At 39.7% G+C, this 19,476-nt stretch overlaps 1 protein-coding gene and 1 long non-coding RNA gene across 2 annotated transcripts; one reads left to right on the top strand and one right to left on the bottom strand.

Annotated features, from left to right (window-relative positions):
- Nucleotides 1–6,801: 6,801 nt before the first annotated feature.
- Nucleotides 6,802–17,770, bottom strand: LOC119118099. Its single transcript, XR_005096647.1, has 2 exons — nt 17,461–17,770; nt 6,802–7,285 (listed from the first exon to the last, which is right to left on the bottom strand). It is a non-coding gene; the product is annotated as an uncharacterized LOC119118099 (long non-coding RNA).
- On the top strand, nt 10,858–13,178 carry LOC119118098 (alpha-1-antitrypsin homolog). Its single transcript, XM_037244852.1, has 5 exons — nt 10,858–10,942; nt 11,446–12,061; nt 12,120–12,390; nt 12,499–12,643; nt 12,710–13,178. The coding sequence occupies exons 1-5, from the start codon at nt 10,895–10,897 to the stop codon at nt 12,899–12,901; spliced, it is 1,272 nt and encodes a 423-aa protein (XP_037100747.1). The 5' UTR covers nt 10,858–10,894; the 3' UTR covers nt 12,902–13,178.
- Nucleotides 17,771–19,476: the final 1,706 nt, after the last annotated feature.

A 19,476-nucleotide genomic window follows, 5' to 3' on the forward strand; every position in this document is an offset into this window, starting at 1 on the left:
AGTTCATTGACAAATGACTTGGCAACTAGTTCAAGTCTTCAAAAAATAAAAGGTGTCCCTTGAGCATTAAAGTTTGCCCACCCCTGTGTTGACCAAATCATTATTTTCCCCAGTGGCTAAAAGATGTGCATAAGTGTACAACATTTTCTTGGCTTTGTGATTTTTCTTTTGTAAACATTTTTTAAATAAATGAAAAAAAAAAGCGTGTTGTTTTGGCTGACAGACAGCCACACACTGACAGTCAGACTAACAGTCAGACAGAAAGACTGATTATATACATCTTTAACTAAAAGAATCATATACATCATATACATTTTTTCTTTACCAAAAGCCTTACTAGCACTATACACAAATAGCGATTAAGTCAAAGCCTGACTTTCAAACTACTTTTAGGGTTTCTAAGAATAAGGTTTCTAACTAGGCTTTCAAAACTAGGGTTAGGGTTTCCGACCAGGGTTTCCAAGGAGTTTTGCCATTGCTAATTAGGGTTTCAAACTAGGGTTAGGGTTTCCGACTAGGGTTTTAAACCAAGGTTAGGGTTACAAACTAGGTTTTAAAGCTAGGCTTAAGGTTTCCAACGAGGCTTTCAAACTACTTTTAGGGTTTCTAAGATTAGGGTTTCTAACTAGGCTTTCAAAACTAGGGTTAGGGTTTTTGACTAGGGTTTCCAAAGTTAGGGTTAGGATTAGGGTTGGGGTTCGGGTTTCTAACTAGGCTTTCAAAACTAGGGTTAGGGTTAGAGTTAGAGTTAGGGTTAGGGTTAGGGTTAGGGTTAGGGTTACTAACTAGGCTTTCAAAACTAGAGTTAGGGTTAGGGTTTCTAACTAGGCTTTCAAAACTAGGGTTAGGGTTTCCGACTAGGGTTTCCAAGGAGTTTTGCCATCGCTAATTAGGGTTTCAAACTAGGCTCAGGGTTTCCGACTAGGGTTTTAAATCAAGGTTAGGGTTTCAAACTAGGTTTTAAAACTAGGGTTAGGGTTTCCAACGAGGGTTTCAAACTACTTTTAGGGTTTCTAAGATTAGGGTTTCTAACTAGGCTTTCAAAACGAGGGTTAGGGTTTCCGACCAGGGTTTCCAAGGAGTTTTGCCATTGCTAATTAGGGTTTCAAACTAGGGTTAGGGTTTCCGACTAGGGTTTTAAACCAAGGTTAGGGTTACAAACTAGGTTTTAAAGCTAGGCTTAAGGTTTCCAACGAGGCTTTCAAACTACTTTTAGGGTTTCTAAGATTAGGGTTTCTAACTAGGCTTTCAAAACTAGGGTTAGGGTTTTTGACTAGGGTTTCCAAAGTTAGGGTTAGGATTAGGGTTGGGGTTAGGGTTTCTAACTAGGCTTTCAAAACTAGGGTTAGGGTTAGAGTTAGAGTTAGGGTTAGGGTTAGGGTTAGGGTTAGGGTTAGGGTTACTAACTAGGCTTTCAAAACTAGAGTTAGGGTTAGGGTTTCTAACTAGGCTTTCAAAACTAGGGTTAGGGTTTCCGACTAGGGTTTCCAAGGAGTTTTGCCATCGCTAATTAGGGTTTCAAACTAGGCTCAGGGTTTCCGACTAGGGTTTTAAACCAAGGTTAGGGTTTCAAACTAGGTTTTAAAACTAGGGTTAGGGTTTCCAACGAGGGTTTCAAACTACTTTTAGGGTTTCTAAGATTAGGGTTTCTAACTAGGCTTTCAAAACGAGGGTTAGGGTTTCCGACCAGGGTTTCCAAGGAGTTTTGCCATTGCTAATTAGGGTTTCAAACTAGGGTTAGGGTTTCCGACTAGGGTTTTAAACCAAGGTTAGGGTTACAAACTAGGTTTTAAAGCTAGGCTTAAGGTTTCCAACGAGGCTTTCAAACTACTTTTAGGGTTTCTAAGATTAGGGTTTCTAACTAGGCTTTCAAAACTAGGGTTAGGGTTTTTGACTAGGGTTTCCAAAGTTAGGGTTTCGGATTAGGGTTGGGGTTAGGGTTTCTAACTAGGCTTTCAAAACTAGGGTTAGGGTTAGAGTTAGAGTTAGGGTTAGGGTTAGGGTTAGGGTTAGGGTTAGGGTTACTAACTAGGCTTTCAAAACTAGAGTTAGGGTTAGGGTTTCTAACTAGGCTTTCAAAACTAGGGTTAGGGTTTCCGACTAGGGTTTCCAAGGAGTTTTGCCATCGCTAATTAGGGTTTCAAACTAGGCTCAGGGTTTCCGACTAGGGTTTTAAACCAAGGTTAGGGTTTCAAACTAGGTTTTAAAACTAGGGTTAGGGTTTCCAACGAGGGTTTCAAACTACTTTTAGGGTTTCTAAGATTAGGGTTTCTAACTAGGCTTTCAAAACGAGGGTTAGGGTTTCCGACCAGGGTTTCCAAGGAGTTTTGCCATTGCTAATTAGGGTTTCAAACTAGGGTTAGGGTTTCCGACTAGGGTTTTAAACCAAGGTTAGGGTTACAAACTAGGTTTTAAAGCTAGGCTTAAGGTTTCCAACGAGGCTTTCAAACTACTTTTAGGGTTTCTAAGATTAGGGTTTCTAACTAGGCTTTCAAAACTAGGGTTAGGGTTTTTGACTAGGGTTTCCAAAGTTAGGGTTAGGATTAGGGTTGGGGTTAGGGTTTCTAACTAGGCTTTCAAAACTAGGGTTAGGGTTAGAGTTAGAGTTAGGGTTAGGGTTAGGGTTAGGGTTAGGGTTACTAACTAGGCTTTCAAAACTAGAGTTAGGGTTAGGGTTTCTAACTAGGCTTTCAAAACTAGGGTTAGGGTTTCCGACTAGGGTTTCCAAGGAGTTTTGCCATCGCTAATTAGGGTTTCAAACTAGGCTCAGGGTTTCCGACTAGGGTTTTAAACCAAGGTTAGGGTTTCAAACTAGGTTTTAAAACTAGGGCTAGGGTTTCCAACGAGGGTTTCAAACTACTTTTAGGGTTTCTAAGATTAGGGTTTCTAACTAGGCTTTCAAAACGAGGGTTAGGGTTTTCGACTAGGGTTTCCAAAATTAGGGTTAGGGTTAGGATTAGGGTTGGGGTTAGGGTTTCTAACTAGGCTTTCAAAACTAGGGTTAGGGTTAGGGTTAGGGTTAGAGTTAGTTAGAGTTAGAGTTAGGGTTAGGGTTAGGGTTAGGGTTAGAGTTAGGGTTAGGGTTACTAACTAGGCTTTCAAAACTAGAGTTAGGGTTAGGGTTTCTAACTAGGCTTTCAAAACTAGGGTTAGGGTTTCCGACTAGGGTTTCCAAGGAGTTTTGCCATCGCTAATTAGGGTTTCAAACTAGGCTCAGGGTTTCCGACTAGGGTTTTAAACCAAGGTTAGGGTTTCAAACTAGGTTTTAAAGCTAGGGTTAGGGTTTCCAACGAGGGTTTCAAACTACTTTTATGGTTTCTAAGATTAGGGTTTCTAACTAGGCTTTCAAAACGAGGGTTAGGGTTTCTGACCAGGGTTTCCAAGGAGTTTTGCCATCGCTAATTAAAGTTTCAAACAAGGGGTAGGGTTTCCGACTAGGGTTTTAAACCAAGCTTAGGGTTACAAACTAGGTTTTAAAGCTAAGGTTAGGGTTTCCAACGAGGGTTTCAAACTACTTTTAGGGTTTCTAAGATTAGGGTTTCTAACTAGGCTTTCAAAACTAGGGTTAGGGTTTCCGACCAGGGTTTCCAAGGAGTTTTGCCATTTACATGGGTTTTGACAATCTTTGTGAGATAATTAATACTATTGGATGATTAACTTTTAAATAAACCTAAAGAAACAACCAAAACAGCTGAAACTTATAGGTACACCGACATTTTCAGGTGTACCTAATAACAGGCCACTTTATTAGGGAAATATCACGGTCAAAGGTCACAGGTGTCAAGGTCTAGTCCTCGGGGCCGCATTCCAACATGTTTTCCAAGATTCCCCTCGTTAAATGCACCTGCGTGAAAAGTTTTAGCTCTGCAGAGCGTAAAAATGAACTCATCTTTTCACACAGGTGTGTTTAACGAGGGTAACTTGGAAAACATATTGGAACGCGGCCCCTCGAGCACTGGAAGTCGACACCCCTGGTTTAAGTGAAAAGTGCCACACCCGCCCTCACCCCCACTTTCTGATTGGCTGTTTGATCTGTGATGTCACACGGACGCTCCATTAAGTACGCCGCCATTTTCAAGTGTACCTAATAGCAGACCACTTTATTAGGGAAATACCATGGTCAAAGGTCACAGGTGTCAAGCTCTAGTCCTCGGGGCTGCATTCCAACATGTTTTCCAAGATTCCCTCGTTAAGTGCACCTGCGTGAAAAGTTTTAGCTCCTGCAGAATGTGAAAGGAGCTAAAACTTTTCACGCAGGTGCGCTTAACGAGGGTAACTTGGAAAACATATTGGAACGCGGCCCCTCGAGGACTGGCGGTCGACACCCCTGGTTTAAATGAAAAGTGCCACACCCGCCCTCACCCCCACTTTCTGATTGGCTGTTTGATATGTGACGTCACACGGACACTCCATTAGGTACACCACCATTTACAAGTGTACCTAATAACAGGCCACTTCATTAGGGAAAAATCATGGTCAAAGCTTAAATGAAAGTGAAAAGTGCCACACCCGCCCTCACCCCCACTTTCTGATTGGCTGTTTAATCTGTGACGTCACTTGGACACTCCATTAGGTACACCGCCATTTTCAGGTGTACCTAATAACAGGCCAGTTCATTAGGGAAAAATCATGGCCAAAGCTGAACTGAAAGTGAAAAGTGCCACACCCGCCCTCACCCCCACTTTCTGATTGGCTGGTTGATCTGTGACGTCACTCGGACACTCCATTAGGTACACCGCCATTTTCAAGTGTACCTAATAACAGGCCAGTTCATTAGGGAAAAATCATGGCCAAAGCTGAACTGAAAGTGAAAAGTGCCACACCCGCCCTCACCCCCACCTCCTGATTGGCTGGTTTATCTGTGACGTCACACGGACACTCCATTAGGTACACCACCATTTTCAGGTGTAAAATAAGATAATCCTTTATTATTCTCTCAATGGGGAAACTCCTATGTTTGCAGCAGTACACTTAACATATACACACACACAGGCATACGGGGAAGGGGGTAAAAGATTTTAAAAAAGTAGAAGGTATATATAATCAAAAAATATGGACAGTATATACAAAATACACAATATACAGTGGAGAGAAAAAAAAAATTAGATAAAAAAATAGTGCAAAGGAAGAAAAAGAAACAGTGCAAAAAAAGCAGGTAAAAAGAGTGTGAGGTAGACAGATATTGCACATAGTATGATTGCACATATGGTTATTGCACGTTATTTTGTCCGTTAGCTACAGTCTGGTTGTACAGTCTGATGGCAGCAGGGAGGAAGGACCTGCGATGCCTCTCGGTGGTGCATCGTGGGTGACGAAGCCGGTCACTGATGGAGCTCTCCAGGGCTCTGACAGTCTCATGAAGGGGGTGGAAGACATTGTCCATGATGGAGGACAGCTTAGCCACCATCCTCCTCTCCCCCACCACCTAATAACTTTATGCATTTTTTTGTACGTGTCAAGAATGTGTATTTGACTACTTGCTCTTTATTTTGGGGGACACCAACACAATGTCAGATTTTTGTTTTCATGCCCAAAAAAAATAAAAACAAGGAATAAAACACCAGACAAGTTTTAACATAAATGTTTATTAAAATAATAATAGTAAATTTTAAACCAGCAATCTAATATGAAATTGCAGTAGATATATTGGATATATATATATTTAGGCGTGTATATGCATACACGTTATTTAAAAACTACTGTGTTATAAAATAAAGATTACCCAAAGAGAAGCATAATCTCCCCGCTGTTGCATAACGGCGCATCCTTTCATGCAATAAAGTTAGCCGTTAGCATAAAAGAAGTGGTGTTTCTGTGAGTGGTTCTTTCTTTCCTTGGCAAATGGTAGATCGACATTCTGGCTTACATAGTTCACGCCAGGAACGAGACGCAACACGTTCACAGACTGATCCGTTGATGCACGGGAAGGAAGGCAGTTGACTCGTTCATGAACGGGAAAGTCAGGATTCGTTCCCTCAATGGTCCGTTCTCGCGATGAACTGGAAAAGCAAATCACTGACTCGTTCGCTCACATATCCGTTCAGTTAGTGAACGGGAAATGCAATTCGCGACTCGTTCGTGAACGGGAAGTTACGTCATTTTCTTCTTCGTTTTGTTTTACGGCGAGGTGGCACCAGCTTCAATGCGCATTACCGACACCTACTGGTTGAAGTCACGTGATGATGTTATGGAATCTCCCATTGATCCGACGGATGAGTAGACTAGCAGTTATTTCTGCAAGTCTTACCAGCACAAAGATTGTTTTAGGTGTCAAGCGGCCGTGCCGTCCCCTTGCCACCCTCTCGCCTTCAGAGGGTCGTTGACGTTGAAGTCATATGAACTGAAAAAGGAACGAACCACTTTATTCACGACACGTTCGTGAACGGGAAGTGACGTCATTTTCTTCTTCGTTTTGTTTTACGGCGAGGTGGCACCAGCTTCAATGCGCATTACCGACACCTACTGGTTGAAGTCATACGCACTGAAAAAAGAACGAATCACTTTAGGAACAAATCGTTTACTCACGAGTTAACACTACTTTTAATAGTGCAAGGACTGTTACCAAAACAGGACACCTCAAATTTAACACCAATATATTGAATTTACACAGCAAAAATCATCCACTGGAGGGCGCCAAAAGCCCACTTTACTTTTAATAGTGCAAGGACTGTTACAAAACAGAACACCTCAAATTTAACACGAATATATTGAATTCAGACAGCAAAAATCATCCACTGGAGGGCGCCAAAAGCCCACTTTACATGCTTTTTGCCAATCTTTGTGAGAAAATAATGAATCAGATTTTTTTTATTTAAAAAATAAACTGAACCCCTCCCACCCCCCAGACGTTTTCAGGGTAAAGACCTAGTGTCCCAATTCTTTTGTCCATATAGGTTCTGTTTACCAGTGTTGCATAACATTTTAAAATTATTCCTATAATTGCATAATCAAACTTCCCATATTGAGGATGACATTCCTCAGAAATAAATTTTGGATCAATCGAGTCAGCAGGACCAAGTTTCCATCAGCTCAAGGTTTGTTTGAATGTCTGGAGAGGATTAGTGAGCAGAAATTTTGGAAACAAAAAGGTGTCCAGGAAGCCCATGTGGTAACCCTTCCAAGAAAGAGGCCATCATGTCACGGATGTACATTGCAAAACGCCCACTGCAGGCAACCTCGCAAATAATAGGAAAGAAGGTCTGATTGACCTTACAGCCTCCGGGTCCGCTGAAGGCATCAGTCAGGAGATCCGATCATGGCTGGAGAATGGCTCCGAGGATCATGGCTGCAGCAAAACACAAGTTGATGAGGGTCATTTCTCCATGAGCTCTGAGGAAGGGATTTGTCATCACTGGACTCAGAGGAGTTGGATGACAACAGCTACATCACGGACCTGAGCAAAAACTTTTTCTACCACACACTCAGGACAGGAAAGACATGTCAAGAGTTGACAAGGAAATAGTACCAGAAATGATCCTGGATGGAGAAGAAGCAGATCATCTGCACGTCTCCGACTTCCTGGCGTCGTCGACTCTTAAGAGGGAGTGAGAAGAATGATGAGACGGATTACAGTGAAGGAAAGAAGGACAAACCTCAGATTGGAAACCTGATATTGAGAAAAATGCCTTGAAAGCTCCCATATCAGGTACACGTTTTTGTGTGTGCATTTTTCCAACGGCAAGGAAAGATTCTTCAATTTTCTGCTCTCGCTCATGACATAAGCCCATTAGAGGTGGAACTGCTCCTGTTGCTGTGGATCCTGCTCTCCGTCTGCCTCAAATGAGCCTTTGAATTACCCGGCGGTACACTCTTATTATTAAAATGTACCACGGGCCGAATTAGGCATTTGTATCTAAGGATGACTCTCTGTATCTGTGTCACACAATTTCCCTCAAGACAACATTTAATGACTCCATTTGGTCATCTCACTGCTAACAGATGTTCAACATCACATCCCACAAACACGCATGTTAGTTAAACTGAAGACTCTTAATAGCCCGTTCTAGTTTGATTTTTAATGGCTGAGATGCTTGATATATATGCTCATTATTCCTGGACTTGTTGTTCCCGGTTTTACCACACGATGGCACTACACCATCACGAATAGCGTCTGCTTAAAATCCCAATTTACCTGTTGTCTAATTATGAACTGCACTGACACGATGAGATTAATCTAATCATACCTAATGAGCACTTTGATATTTCATGCTCCAGCTACTCCCTCCCATCTTAAGAGACCATATGATCAATTATCAAGCTCCAATATGATATAGCCTATTTATGATTTAAAAAGGTAATTGACCCAGAATGTTTCGGTACTTTTATAAATAGCGACGTATATAACTAAAGTACGGAGCCATCGAAGCATTCATTCTATTTTCTACTAGTTTGCTGAATTGTCCATGGACCAGGATGCTCTTTGTCTTCATTAGTAAGACAATTAGTGCAGTAGTAGAACAAATGGGGCATTAAAAGGACTAAAGTGCACCAGTTCAACAACTACTAAGTATGTTCTTGAGCAGCTGTACTCAAGCTACTCTACGTGAAGCAAAATTACATAAGTGTTCAAAATCCATGTTGACTATTTAAAAGGGGATCTGGGTTTGCACACACACGCTTATTATTTTTTTTTTCTACGAAACTAAAAAAGCAGACTGCCGCTGTTTGCTTGAAATTCAGCCCATGGGTCAAAAGCTCATCCCGAGAGATCAATAGACTTTCAGCACCACCCACTCACAGAGCAAAGAGAGCAACACTTCACAAAAACCGGAGGTTGGCCTGTCTCCTCTGAAATCAACTCGAAGAATGAGGTCAAGATCTGTGAAGAAAAGTAGTCACTCTATGTCTTTTATGGACGGTTTAACATTCACGCCGTGCCTAGAAAGTTTTGAAATGTTTAGGGATCTAATTTGGTCTTCACATCCATTGCTGGGCTGGAGCCTAATTGTAAAATTAACCTGTATTCTGGATTTATAGAAATTGTTTATCCACATCTGATGAAGGCTAGCAGCACGATGAAGTAGTGGTTAGCATGTCAGGTTTGAATCTCGGCTCCATGTCCCCCAACTAGAGTCTGCACCCTCCTCCCGTGCTCTTTCTCCCACATTCTACCAACATGCTTAAATTTGAAAGCAGACAGAAAAAGCCTTAGGTGAATCTGCAAAAATATATATTCATATTTCAGCTGAATGAAAATTTATCAATATACTTTATTGTAAAATATTTAATACTTTCTTAAATTATTTTGTTGTCAATAAAATAGCATGAAGTGTTACCTCTTTGCAGTATGTTTCCATTTTTATATAATTTCCATTCATCTTCCTTTATAAATTACACATAAATCAGTCACAACCTCCAGCTTGCAGCATCTTAGAAGTTCAAATTCTCCTCAGGTACGACTCATGTGAGTGATGCAACTGATCTTGACGGAATGCCACTCTCAAAGATAATCGGCAGCCCCTTGAGGACTCTTGAGGCAGGATGAGTGTTTTCATTATTTTCAATTTTAAAGCAGCATTTATTTTTCTCCTCTCCCATGTTCCTTCTTCCTGGGGCGCATATAATAAAAGAAGCTGTTCTGAGGGGATGTTAATTAAAAAGCACGGCGGATGCCCGAGAGATGTAATTATTTATTAGCGTGCTTAAATAGCATACATTTCTTACTTATTGTATGTCTTGTAATGTAACTCTGCTAATGGCTCTGTTTGTGTCTTTATTTTCTTCGAAACGTCTCTGCTACTACTCCATGTAATTAGGTAACAAAAATTAAATCATATATCTATATAATATATATTTATATATATACACACAAGCATGGGCAATTGAAAGAAATTGCTCATTGTGTACCGTACATGGTGCATGGATGTAACATGTACCACATGCAATCGAATGTGTCCACAATACGGAGGTCACGTCCTCTGGAGAGGCCATGCAGTACAGTATATCGATCCCATCGCATGAAACACTCTTAATTATTGAATTTGAAATAATCGATCAAATCAAATTAAAATAAAGAGGTGGGAGGCGACAATGGCACGAAAAACCTCGTTTTACACGGTGTCCTTTTTTGTATATGAAATTAATATGACATTATTTTGCTTGATACAAAAAACTACTGCAATTTAGTGAAATTTCTAAATCCACTCTATGTTGTATTGGTTGCAATAAAATCCCAAGCCGTAAACTGTTGATACCCTATCAGAGATACCAGACTGAATGAAATCCTTTATCATTTTCACATATTTAGCGAAACAGTAAACAAAAACAAATTGACATACTGACCTGTGGGTAGTTTGGACCTAAAAATCAAACGTTTAAAGTTGAAAGCCGCAGCTATTTGGAAGGAAGATAACTATTCCGTCAGCTCAAGACTTCCAATGGAAAGTTTGCATGTCTGCCTTCTGCTTGTGTTTTTTTTCCTAAAAACTACATGTACGTAGTAACATTTATTTTTTGTTATAAAGGTTTGAAAAAAACAAAAATAAAACTTTTGTTTTGGTTTTCTGTACACAAAGTGTGGCTTTTGGGATAGTCCGGCACGCATTATTTACTTTTACATTGATTACTATGGAAAACTGTGCTTCGACTTACAAACATTTCTACTTACAAACCCGACCACGGAACCAATTAGGTTCGTAAGTTGAGGTACCACTGTAATACATATTGAAGTGATACAACAGCATAATGTAGATTGTGTACACTGTAAAAGTAAAATATTATCACCACAGCATCCAGGCATCTGTTTCCAAAAAGACTTTTCAGCCCTTTTTTGCATGTCTTAGTTGTGTTACATCAGCGAGGATGGTCCAGACAGATAACGTATCTCTTTGCTAGGACAGAGGCAGGTCTGCTGGTAAATCTTTAACTTATGTGACTATCAGAGGAGGGGTATAAAATGGAGAAAATTTTGATGTTCTGTCCGCAGCAAAGAGGACGTTTAAAGGTAAGAAATACTTTTGTCACATAATCTAATCTGAACTAATCTCAAGACTCTGGGTGGATTGTACTCTGAATGAAACGTTTTGGTTATCACTGTCCTACCTTTACTTTTTGTTGCCCTACCATTCACTTTTCCATTTTTCCCCTCCATCTAAAAACACAAAAGCCCAATGTTTTGGATGTAACACTTTAGATCAGGGGTCAGCAATCCGTAGTGCACCATACATGATTCAAATAATCCGATAACCAGCTGCATAACAATCCTGATCATTTGAAGGAGAGGAAATATGTTGTGTATGTAGATCAATAGCTTCTTCCTTCTCCTTTTTTGAACATTTTGATTTATTTGTCTTATTGGCATAACATGAAATTCTGTGAAAATGTGAAAAAAATTATTTTGTGTTTGGTCGATCTCATGTTCAAAAATAAACTTCAACTCTTGTATATATAATAATGATATGTTTGCTTCTCTGTTGATCTTGCCTTTTTTTCAATTGTTCTGGACAGGCTGTAAAGATGCATGGTTTCTTTGCAATCTGCTCTCTCGCGGCACTGCTGCTGGCTACTTGCCTGGCTGCCCCCCCCCACCACCACCACCACCAAGGAGAAGACATGACTTGCCACGAGCTGTCCTCTCCCAATGCCGATTTTGGCTTTGCCTTTTACAAAACCCTAAGAGCCAAAATGGGCGCTACGGAGAACATTTTCTTCTCTCCAATGGGCATCTCCACCGCCCTGTCCCTATTGTCCACAGGGGCAAAAGGTGAAACCCACAAACAGCTGTTTTCCACCCTGGGCTACAGTGGCCAAGAGCAGGACAAGATCAACCAAGCATACAAGCATCTTTTCCATATGCTCGGCCACAATCAAGAAAACCAGCACCTGGAAGTCACCAATGCGGTGGCAATCGACGACAACTTCAATCCCCGTGACACCTTCATGAAAAACGCCAAGGAATTCTACTCCGCTGAGGTCCTCAAGGTTGACTTTGCCAAAACAGAAGAGGCAGCGGCTATAATCAACGCTTACATAGCCAACCAAACCCATAACGTGATTAAAGACCATGTGAAGGATTTGAATGAAGCCCTAACGATGATGCTGGTCAACACTGTCTACTTCAAAGGTACGAGACTGAAACGACAGAGCGTGGAATCTTTAAAAACTTGAATATCTGCTTACAGGAGAGTGGGATAAAACCTTCAACAAATCATTTACACAGAAGGCTGACTTCCAAGTGGACGAGAAAACCAAAGTGGAAGTGGACATGATGAAGAGGACGGGTCGCTACGACATGTATGAAGACGACGACAATGGCACCACCATCCTCATGCTGCCATACAAGAGCAACACCTCCATGATGATCGTGCTGCCCCATGAGGGAAAGATGAAGGATGTGGAGGGCTTCATCAACAAGGATTACATTAAGCACTGGCATGATTCTATTTATAGACAGTAAGAATGAAAACTAATTGATTCAAATTTTGAGTTTGCAAGGAGTAAATCATTGATTTATTTTCTAGATATGCTGCATCGATATAACCCATTGTTGATATGTTTCAGATCTGTGAACGTATTCCTGCCCAAATTTTCCATTTCTTCTAAAGCCGTAATGGACACCGTATTGAAAGAAATGGGAATAACTTCTGCTTTTGAAGACACCGCCGATTTCTCCGGCATTTCTGATACCCCGCTTAAGCTATCGAAGGTAGAATTCAAAATAACACGGTTAGTAGAAAAAAAGTGTTTAAAATTTTAACTGCTTCCTCCACAGGCATCCCACGAGGCTGTTCTGAACGTTGACGAAACAGGAACTGAGGCAGTAGCCGTCACTACTCTGGAGGTTATGCCAATGAGTATGCCTATGGTGATTAAAATGGATAGACCCTTCTTGGTCTTGATCGTGGAGGATTCTACCCGCAGCATACTTTTCATGGGCAAGATCTCTAACCCCACAGCCAAGTAAATAGAGAGTTCTGTAAATTTCACTTTTTTCTAACCTCAAAAAGTCCTGTCTTGTCCTTTGACCTTTGGTCAAGTGAAGAGAACTACAATCACTAGATCCAAGATACAGGATTACACAAATGTGTCTTTCAGTCTTGCCAGAAGGTCATGAAGTTACCAGAACCAAGCCAAATGTCTAATTGTCCGAACTAAAAACAATTGGCGAAAAAATCAGCCATATTTTGTTGGTGCTGTGTGAGCATTGTTCAACTTGACGAAATAAAGATGTTGAACAATTCTGTTTAATTTTGTGGCGCTCTTTCATCTTAGACAAGACACACTACACTCACATTGGTCTTTCTTTCCTTTCCTTCTTTCTTTCTAGGACTAACAGAATGGATGGAGCTGTTTTAAGAGGGATATGATTAAAAAGCACAGTGGGTACCCGAGGGAGGCAATTATTTAATGGCTTGCTTAAATAACATCCTGTTTTACTCAGGACATGTCTCCGAATGTCGTCTCTTTCTCAATAGCTCTGAGACATCTCTGCCTTGGTACTACCACTCCAACGTAATTACAGTAACAGAAATTGAATTTGCCTGGAAATGAAATGTGAAGAATTCAGTAGATCCGTACAGTGCAATTTCTTCTGACAGTTTTAGAGCGTTATGAGGATTTCTTTTAGTTGTGCCGATTCAAGCATTTTTATCGTAAAGAATCAGGGATCATCAGGTGGACAATCGAAATAAAAGGCCAGTTATGTACGTGTCCTTGTGGTAATCATCCACATGCGATTGTGTCAACAATGTAGAGTTCATGTCCTCTGGGAAGCCGCAGTACAATATATTGATCCTTCTATAGTTAATGTTATTCTGCTGGGGCAGAACGAGACTGATGGCAGGCGCAATGAGACCGACATACTGGAGCAACAATAATGTTTATAAAAGCATATGAAGAGCCCAAATACGCCTCCAGGTAGACATTGTAGATGAGAAACTGTTCTCAATTACACTACCGGGTAGTAAACAAGGCAGAAATTCAAGGTAATTTACATTGGATTCCGACATGCAATGAAGCTTTTGCCTTTAACAGTATGGTTCGGTTCATGCGCCGTCTTGGAGGACATACTGAAAAGATATTGACACTCTAATACTGCAGGCGGTCCCGAGTAGCCTGGCATGTTTCATGTGGTGAGGCTCAAAATCTCAGAGGCAGAGCTGGGTAAACCCAGCTTGTAAAAATATCAATACGCTTCAACAGATGTGCATACACATGGTCGAACAACATCTGAAATCCATTTCCCTCACATATTTATCACTTCAGATTTGGCACTAAATCTGACAAGCCCATTTGCTGTTTAGTCACTCAAGAAACAACAACGTGGTCCAAAAGTTAGGAGACAATGTGTGTTGCAGGGTGCAAATCTTTGTTGCTTTTGTTCAGTCCAATCTACCTATTTGGTATGCATTCATTCTAATTATTCTTATCATTATTATTAATTTTATTATATCACTGCTGATACAGTGGTTATTATTGCAAGTGTTTATTTCATTCTCACCTGATTGTATATCGAATATTTAATATTTATAGTATATCAATTTTTGCTTCTATTCTGTTTTGCCTGGAAAGAAGATGATCAGGGAAAATGACAAAGACGCATTTGTCCATATTAAGTATCATATACATTATTTTGGAGTGGCTATTTAAAATGTATCGTTGCTATATAAGGAGATGACACAATGATATTTAGCCAGTTGGCTAAAATGATGAATCGAGAACAGTCTGATGACTAACAAAGCTTATCCATCACAAATATACAAATGTCAGACTGCAAATGAGTTAATCAGTCTTTCCGCTTGACACATTTATTACCATCAGTCAATTGAACTTGTCGAGGTCCCCAAAGGTCTATCGTATTTATACCGCATCCTGTTAAAACTCTGACGCATGCTTTGCAACCCTAATGTGAAGAGCAAATTACACTCCGTATCTTTTTTCTACAATTACGTTAATGACTCCCAAAGCATCAATGTGAACAATAATTTACTTTTTTTATAAGACACATCTGGATTACAATTGCCCAGAGGAAATGAAAATAGGAAATAATTAACTCCTATTTTTCTTCGGCAAGAGTTGACGATCACTTTCATGTCAGATGAAGAGTTGTGCTGTTAGAACTCCTTAAGATCTTTTTTTTTTTTTCCCCAGCACGTTTCTGCTACATAATCAGCTTTTGAGACAACAGCAAGAATCTCTAATCTGTTTATAAATGAGTGTACAATAACGCCAATTGGTCTCAGTGATCTAGTTTAAGATGTGTAAATTAACCCCAAGAATACAATGAGTGCGGCAAACAGCTGCTTTTCGCTTTGTGTTGTGTTATTCTCAACCTGGACTCCATAATTTGTCTTTGATTTAGCTTCTCATTTTTCCCGAGTGAGTTGAGACAATAGAACTGAGCAATGTACAAATAAGATGATGATGAGATACAGAAAAATGCAACAAAGTTTTCCTCTGGGTTAACTCATGCTGTAGTGCAGTGAACCATTGGATATGGAAATAAGTGGCAGAAAAAAAAAAGTCTATTCTTTGCTATATTATGAAAATGAACAAAACATGACTCACTCTCATTATAACTATGAGCAGGAGGAAAAAATGCAAAGGCATTTTGTGATCTGGCTGCAGGGTAAATACTGTAGATGGAAAATCTGTTGTCATTTTAATAAAAAATATAAATATAAAAAAAAATATATTAAAATATACATTCTAAAAAAAAAAAAATAAAGCAGCAAATGTATCATTGTATAACAGTATTTTCACACTATTTTAAATCAGGTTTGGTTTAATATGTGTTTTTGTGAAAAAAACTAAACTTATTGTTTAGTCTACTTACCAGGAATGCTACACTACCATCTGATATGTTTCCCAAAATTTATTTTCTCACAATTGCAGTGTTATAAATCACAAACACCTGGAAAAAAAAATCTATAAATCTTCACAAGAAAATCAAATCATAGTATTTCCTGCACAAAGCCTGCATTTCAAGTCATTTTGATCCTTGAGGTTCAGGTTTCACATTCTATCCTGTGATGCTGATCCTAGCAAGGGTTTTGTCTTTGCTTCCTCTGATAAAACCAAGTAATGTCTCTGCCACATCTGACACAGTCAAGATCAAAAATCTTGAAAGCATCACGAGGAAAGGTGGTTTTGTCGTTTATTCAATTGAAAATTCTGTTTGTCATTTCATTTTACACAATGGTCCAATTTAATTGGGATTTGAAATTTGGTAAATAAAGAATGCCAATAACCTAATGGCTGTCAGCTGCAAATGACTCCTTGTCCTTTGACCTTGTCAACAGAGGAGTTTTTACACAATCAGCACACATACACTTTGTCTCCTCTCCTGCCACCCCCACACTCCGATTCCAGCAGAGGACACGATGGATAAATGTTTATACGAGAAACCTGCGTGGGCAGCACTTTAAGAGTTGAACATATACGGTTGGGACAACATTATTTTTTTATTCTATTTAAAGCGCTAATAACTTTAAGGCTTTTGGTCCCACTGTTCAAATCTTAACTGATTTGTAATTAGACGTAGGTGGGAAAAAAAAATCTATCTTATATTGTCATATATTCAACATGACCAATTGGAACCTAAAGATTTTTTTTCCGGTAAAGTTGCACTTTAAAAAAAAAAAAAAAACTGCCATTATGATTTGTGAATGGTTTTAAGTATGTCAAAACATGAAACGTATTGTTTGAAACGCAGTGGTTAGTGCAGGGGTGTCAAACTCAATTTTTTCACGGGCCGCATTGTAGTCAGTCATAACCCTAACCCTCAAATATTAAAAAAAAAAAAAGATATTAAAAGTGAAGACAATTTGCAATTCTAGTAATGACACACGAATTTGATGCACAATTTGTCTTCGCGGGCCACATAAAATGATGTGGCGGGCCGTATCTGGTCCCCGGGCCTTGAGTTTGACACCTGTGTTTTAGAGGATCCAAGAGCTGACATGGGGACGAAGGCAGATTTACCTGATGACCATTTATTGACTGGGGGAGTCGAATTTGGACAGGTTTCCGAGATGAGATCCGCAGATGCAAGAGGCAAAGCGTGCAAAGCAGGAGTAGGAACGACGAGGATCAGTTCAGATCAAGGCATGAGTGCATGAATCGGAGCTGGATGTGACTCGATGACAGTGTAAGTCGATATGGCGGCTTGATGGAGTTCAAGACTGGCTTAAGGCAGAAGAAGATCATAATGATGATTGCTTGCTTGTTCCCTGACCTGACCCAAAATCCTGACCTTTTATTTATTACCAATAAATTGATTCATATTTATTCAACTCTTTTTTGTCCTATTCGCTTTTGAGGCATTTTTTTTTTCACTTTTAAAATGATTTGCCTTTATACCATCTTCCTTTGTTAATAAAATAGGAATCATTTCCAGGCATGAGTGTGACACTGTGCCATATGTCTTAGTTCAAAGTAGTTGTATCAGTTCAGTTAGACTAACAAATCAGCACTATCCACCCACACCACACCACCTCGCTCTTGAAAGCGGAACAAACTCACCGCCGTCTTGGAGTCGTCGCCGCCGCCGCCGCCGCACAAAGATGCGTTCATTAGTCTTTCTAGTGTTCTCCATCTTCTGAAGATCCACTCAGATCTCTCTCCTTTACTTTTTATTCCATCTTCAAGAAGATCAAATACGTGGCACGCATGGAAATGAAGACATGATGTGACAAATTGTAAAGTCCGCATACATAATTGATTCCTCTGCCAGGGCCGAGGGCGTGTTGTCGTAGTTATTTCAGTCTGTTGCCGTGCAGGAGATGAAGCGGTGAAGTGCTCATCATTCTATTCTCACTCTGTTTGTTAAACATGGTGACCACCTAAAACCTGGTAGCTATTTATTTTATATTTTTATAATATGGCTCCCTTAACTCTGGTACTTACTTCCTCCTTAAAAAAAAAAAAAAAACTTCCTTCTTATAAAACTTATTACACACTTGCATTAAGATAAAGTTAGAATTCAGCAATGCAGTAGTATGTATATATTCTCCTTTCAAGTGGAAAAATTGTTAATGCTGCCGGAAGGGTTATTGATTTTCTTGCACATTATCCTCTCCAGTGCTCATGGAGCTACACAGAAATAAGTCGATATTAGTCAAAAACGCTCTCTCTGCACTCAGGTCTTTTTTTTTTTTTGATGAGCTCAGCAATCTGAGTATGACAGACAGCTGGATGTCAGACTTCAAACTGAGGCAATTGGGTGGATAAAAAGGTTAACCTCAATTTCACCCATTATCCGAAGGAGGAGGACCCCAGACATCCTGACGCATCTCCTTAGACATCTTATTGTATCATGAATTGAAGCCCTAATGAAGAGGATGGCAGGGAATAAGTATCAGAATGGAATTGTGCTTGCTTGCTCAGCTTGCTGTATCGCATGGGCTCCCATCGGTGCTATAATAGTGATGGATGAAGAAACAGTCCAATTTAGTCAAACTAACAGCGGCACTGCAAACTACTTGATCACACGATTTGAGTAAATGGGAGGGGAAAGTGTTGAAAATAAGAGTTTTGTTACAGCTGCATCCGCCGTGAAATACGCAATATAAATAAAGTAGTATCGTATAAAACAGCAAGTAAATAGCATTAAAACGCTGTCTCGGCATTACCTCATGCATACACTGTCCACTAAGACCTCTAATGAAAATCTACAGTTTGGCTCATAATAAAGGCCTGTGTGTCCAAAAAAAGAGCATTCGAAGAGAAGAATACGCTTATATTCAAAGCAGGTATACACCAGTGGTGTCCCAATACTTTTTTCCAACTTGACACTTGTTGATAAAGTAAGTTGTTTATTGATGGATGGGAAGTATGAAAGTCGTTTGTGGCCAGAGGCTTTATTCCGTCCTTGATGTCCGCCACAGGCGTTGCTAAAAGCACTGAATGTCTCCTTCGCACATCCGTTTAGCGAAAATGTCACCTATGACCCCTGAATGACCCAGGATAGATATGAATCCAGGGGGTTGCTAAAGGTTTGCTTGACACAGAATTTTATACCAACACAAGGATTCTGAGTGATAGAATGCTCTGACGGTTATTTAGAATTCGTTGAACCGTATAGTTACGCTGGTAAGTATCGTAACTGAAAAACATGGTACCGAACTTCCTTTTAAAACATTGTCCATACATTAACTCTGAAACAGATAAATTTCAGTGTTATTAATTTTCTAATGCAAAAAATAATAGTCTGTGACTATTTTTATGTAAATAAATTGAATTTATAGAGAAATAATACATCTTGACTTCAGGGGTCTAAGCAACTCCACTTGATAATCAGTAAAAACAGTATTTATTTAATTAATTAATTTATATCTAATTTATTTATATATTTTTTTCTTTGAGCGTTCTTTGCGTTACAGAATTTTGCAAAAGCAATTATGATTTATTTTGCATAGTAATAATAAAAAAGGACTATCAAATGCATTTATTTGCGTGAACGTGGGGTGTGCATATATTTGTATTATTTCTACCTGGAGTCTGTCTGAATCAAAGTGATTGGTTCATAGATGACAAGTT

Source organism: Syngnathus acus, chromosome 24 (assembly GCF_901709675.1).
Source record: "Syngnathus acus chromosome 24, fSynAcu1.2, whole genome shotgun sequence".
Classification (NCBI taxonomy): Eukaryota; Metazoa; Chordata; class Actinopteri; order Syngnathiformes; family Syngnathidae; genus Syngnathus; species Syngnathus acus.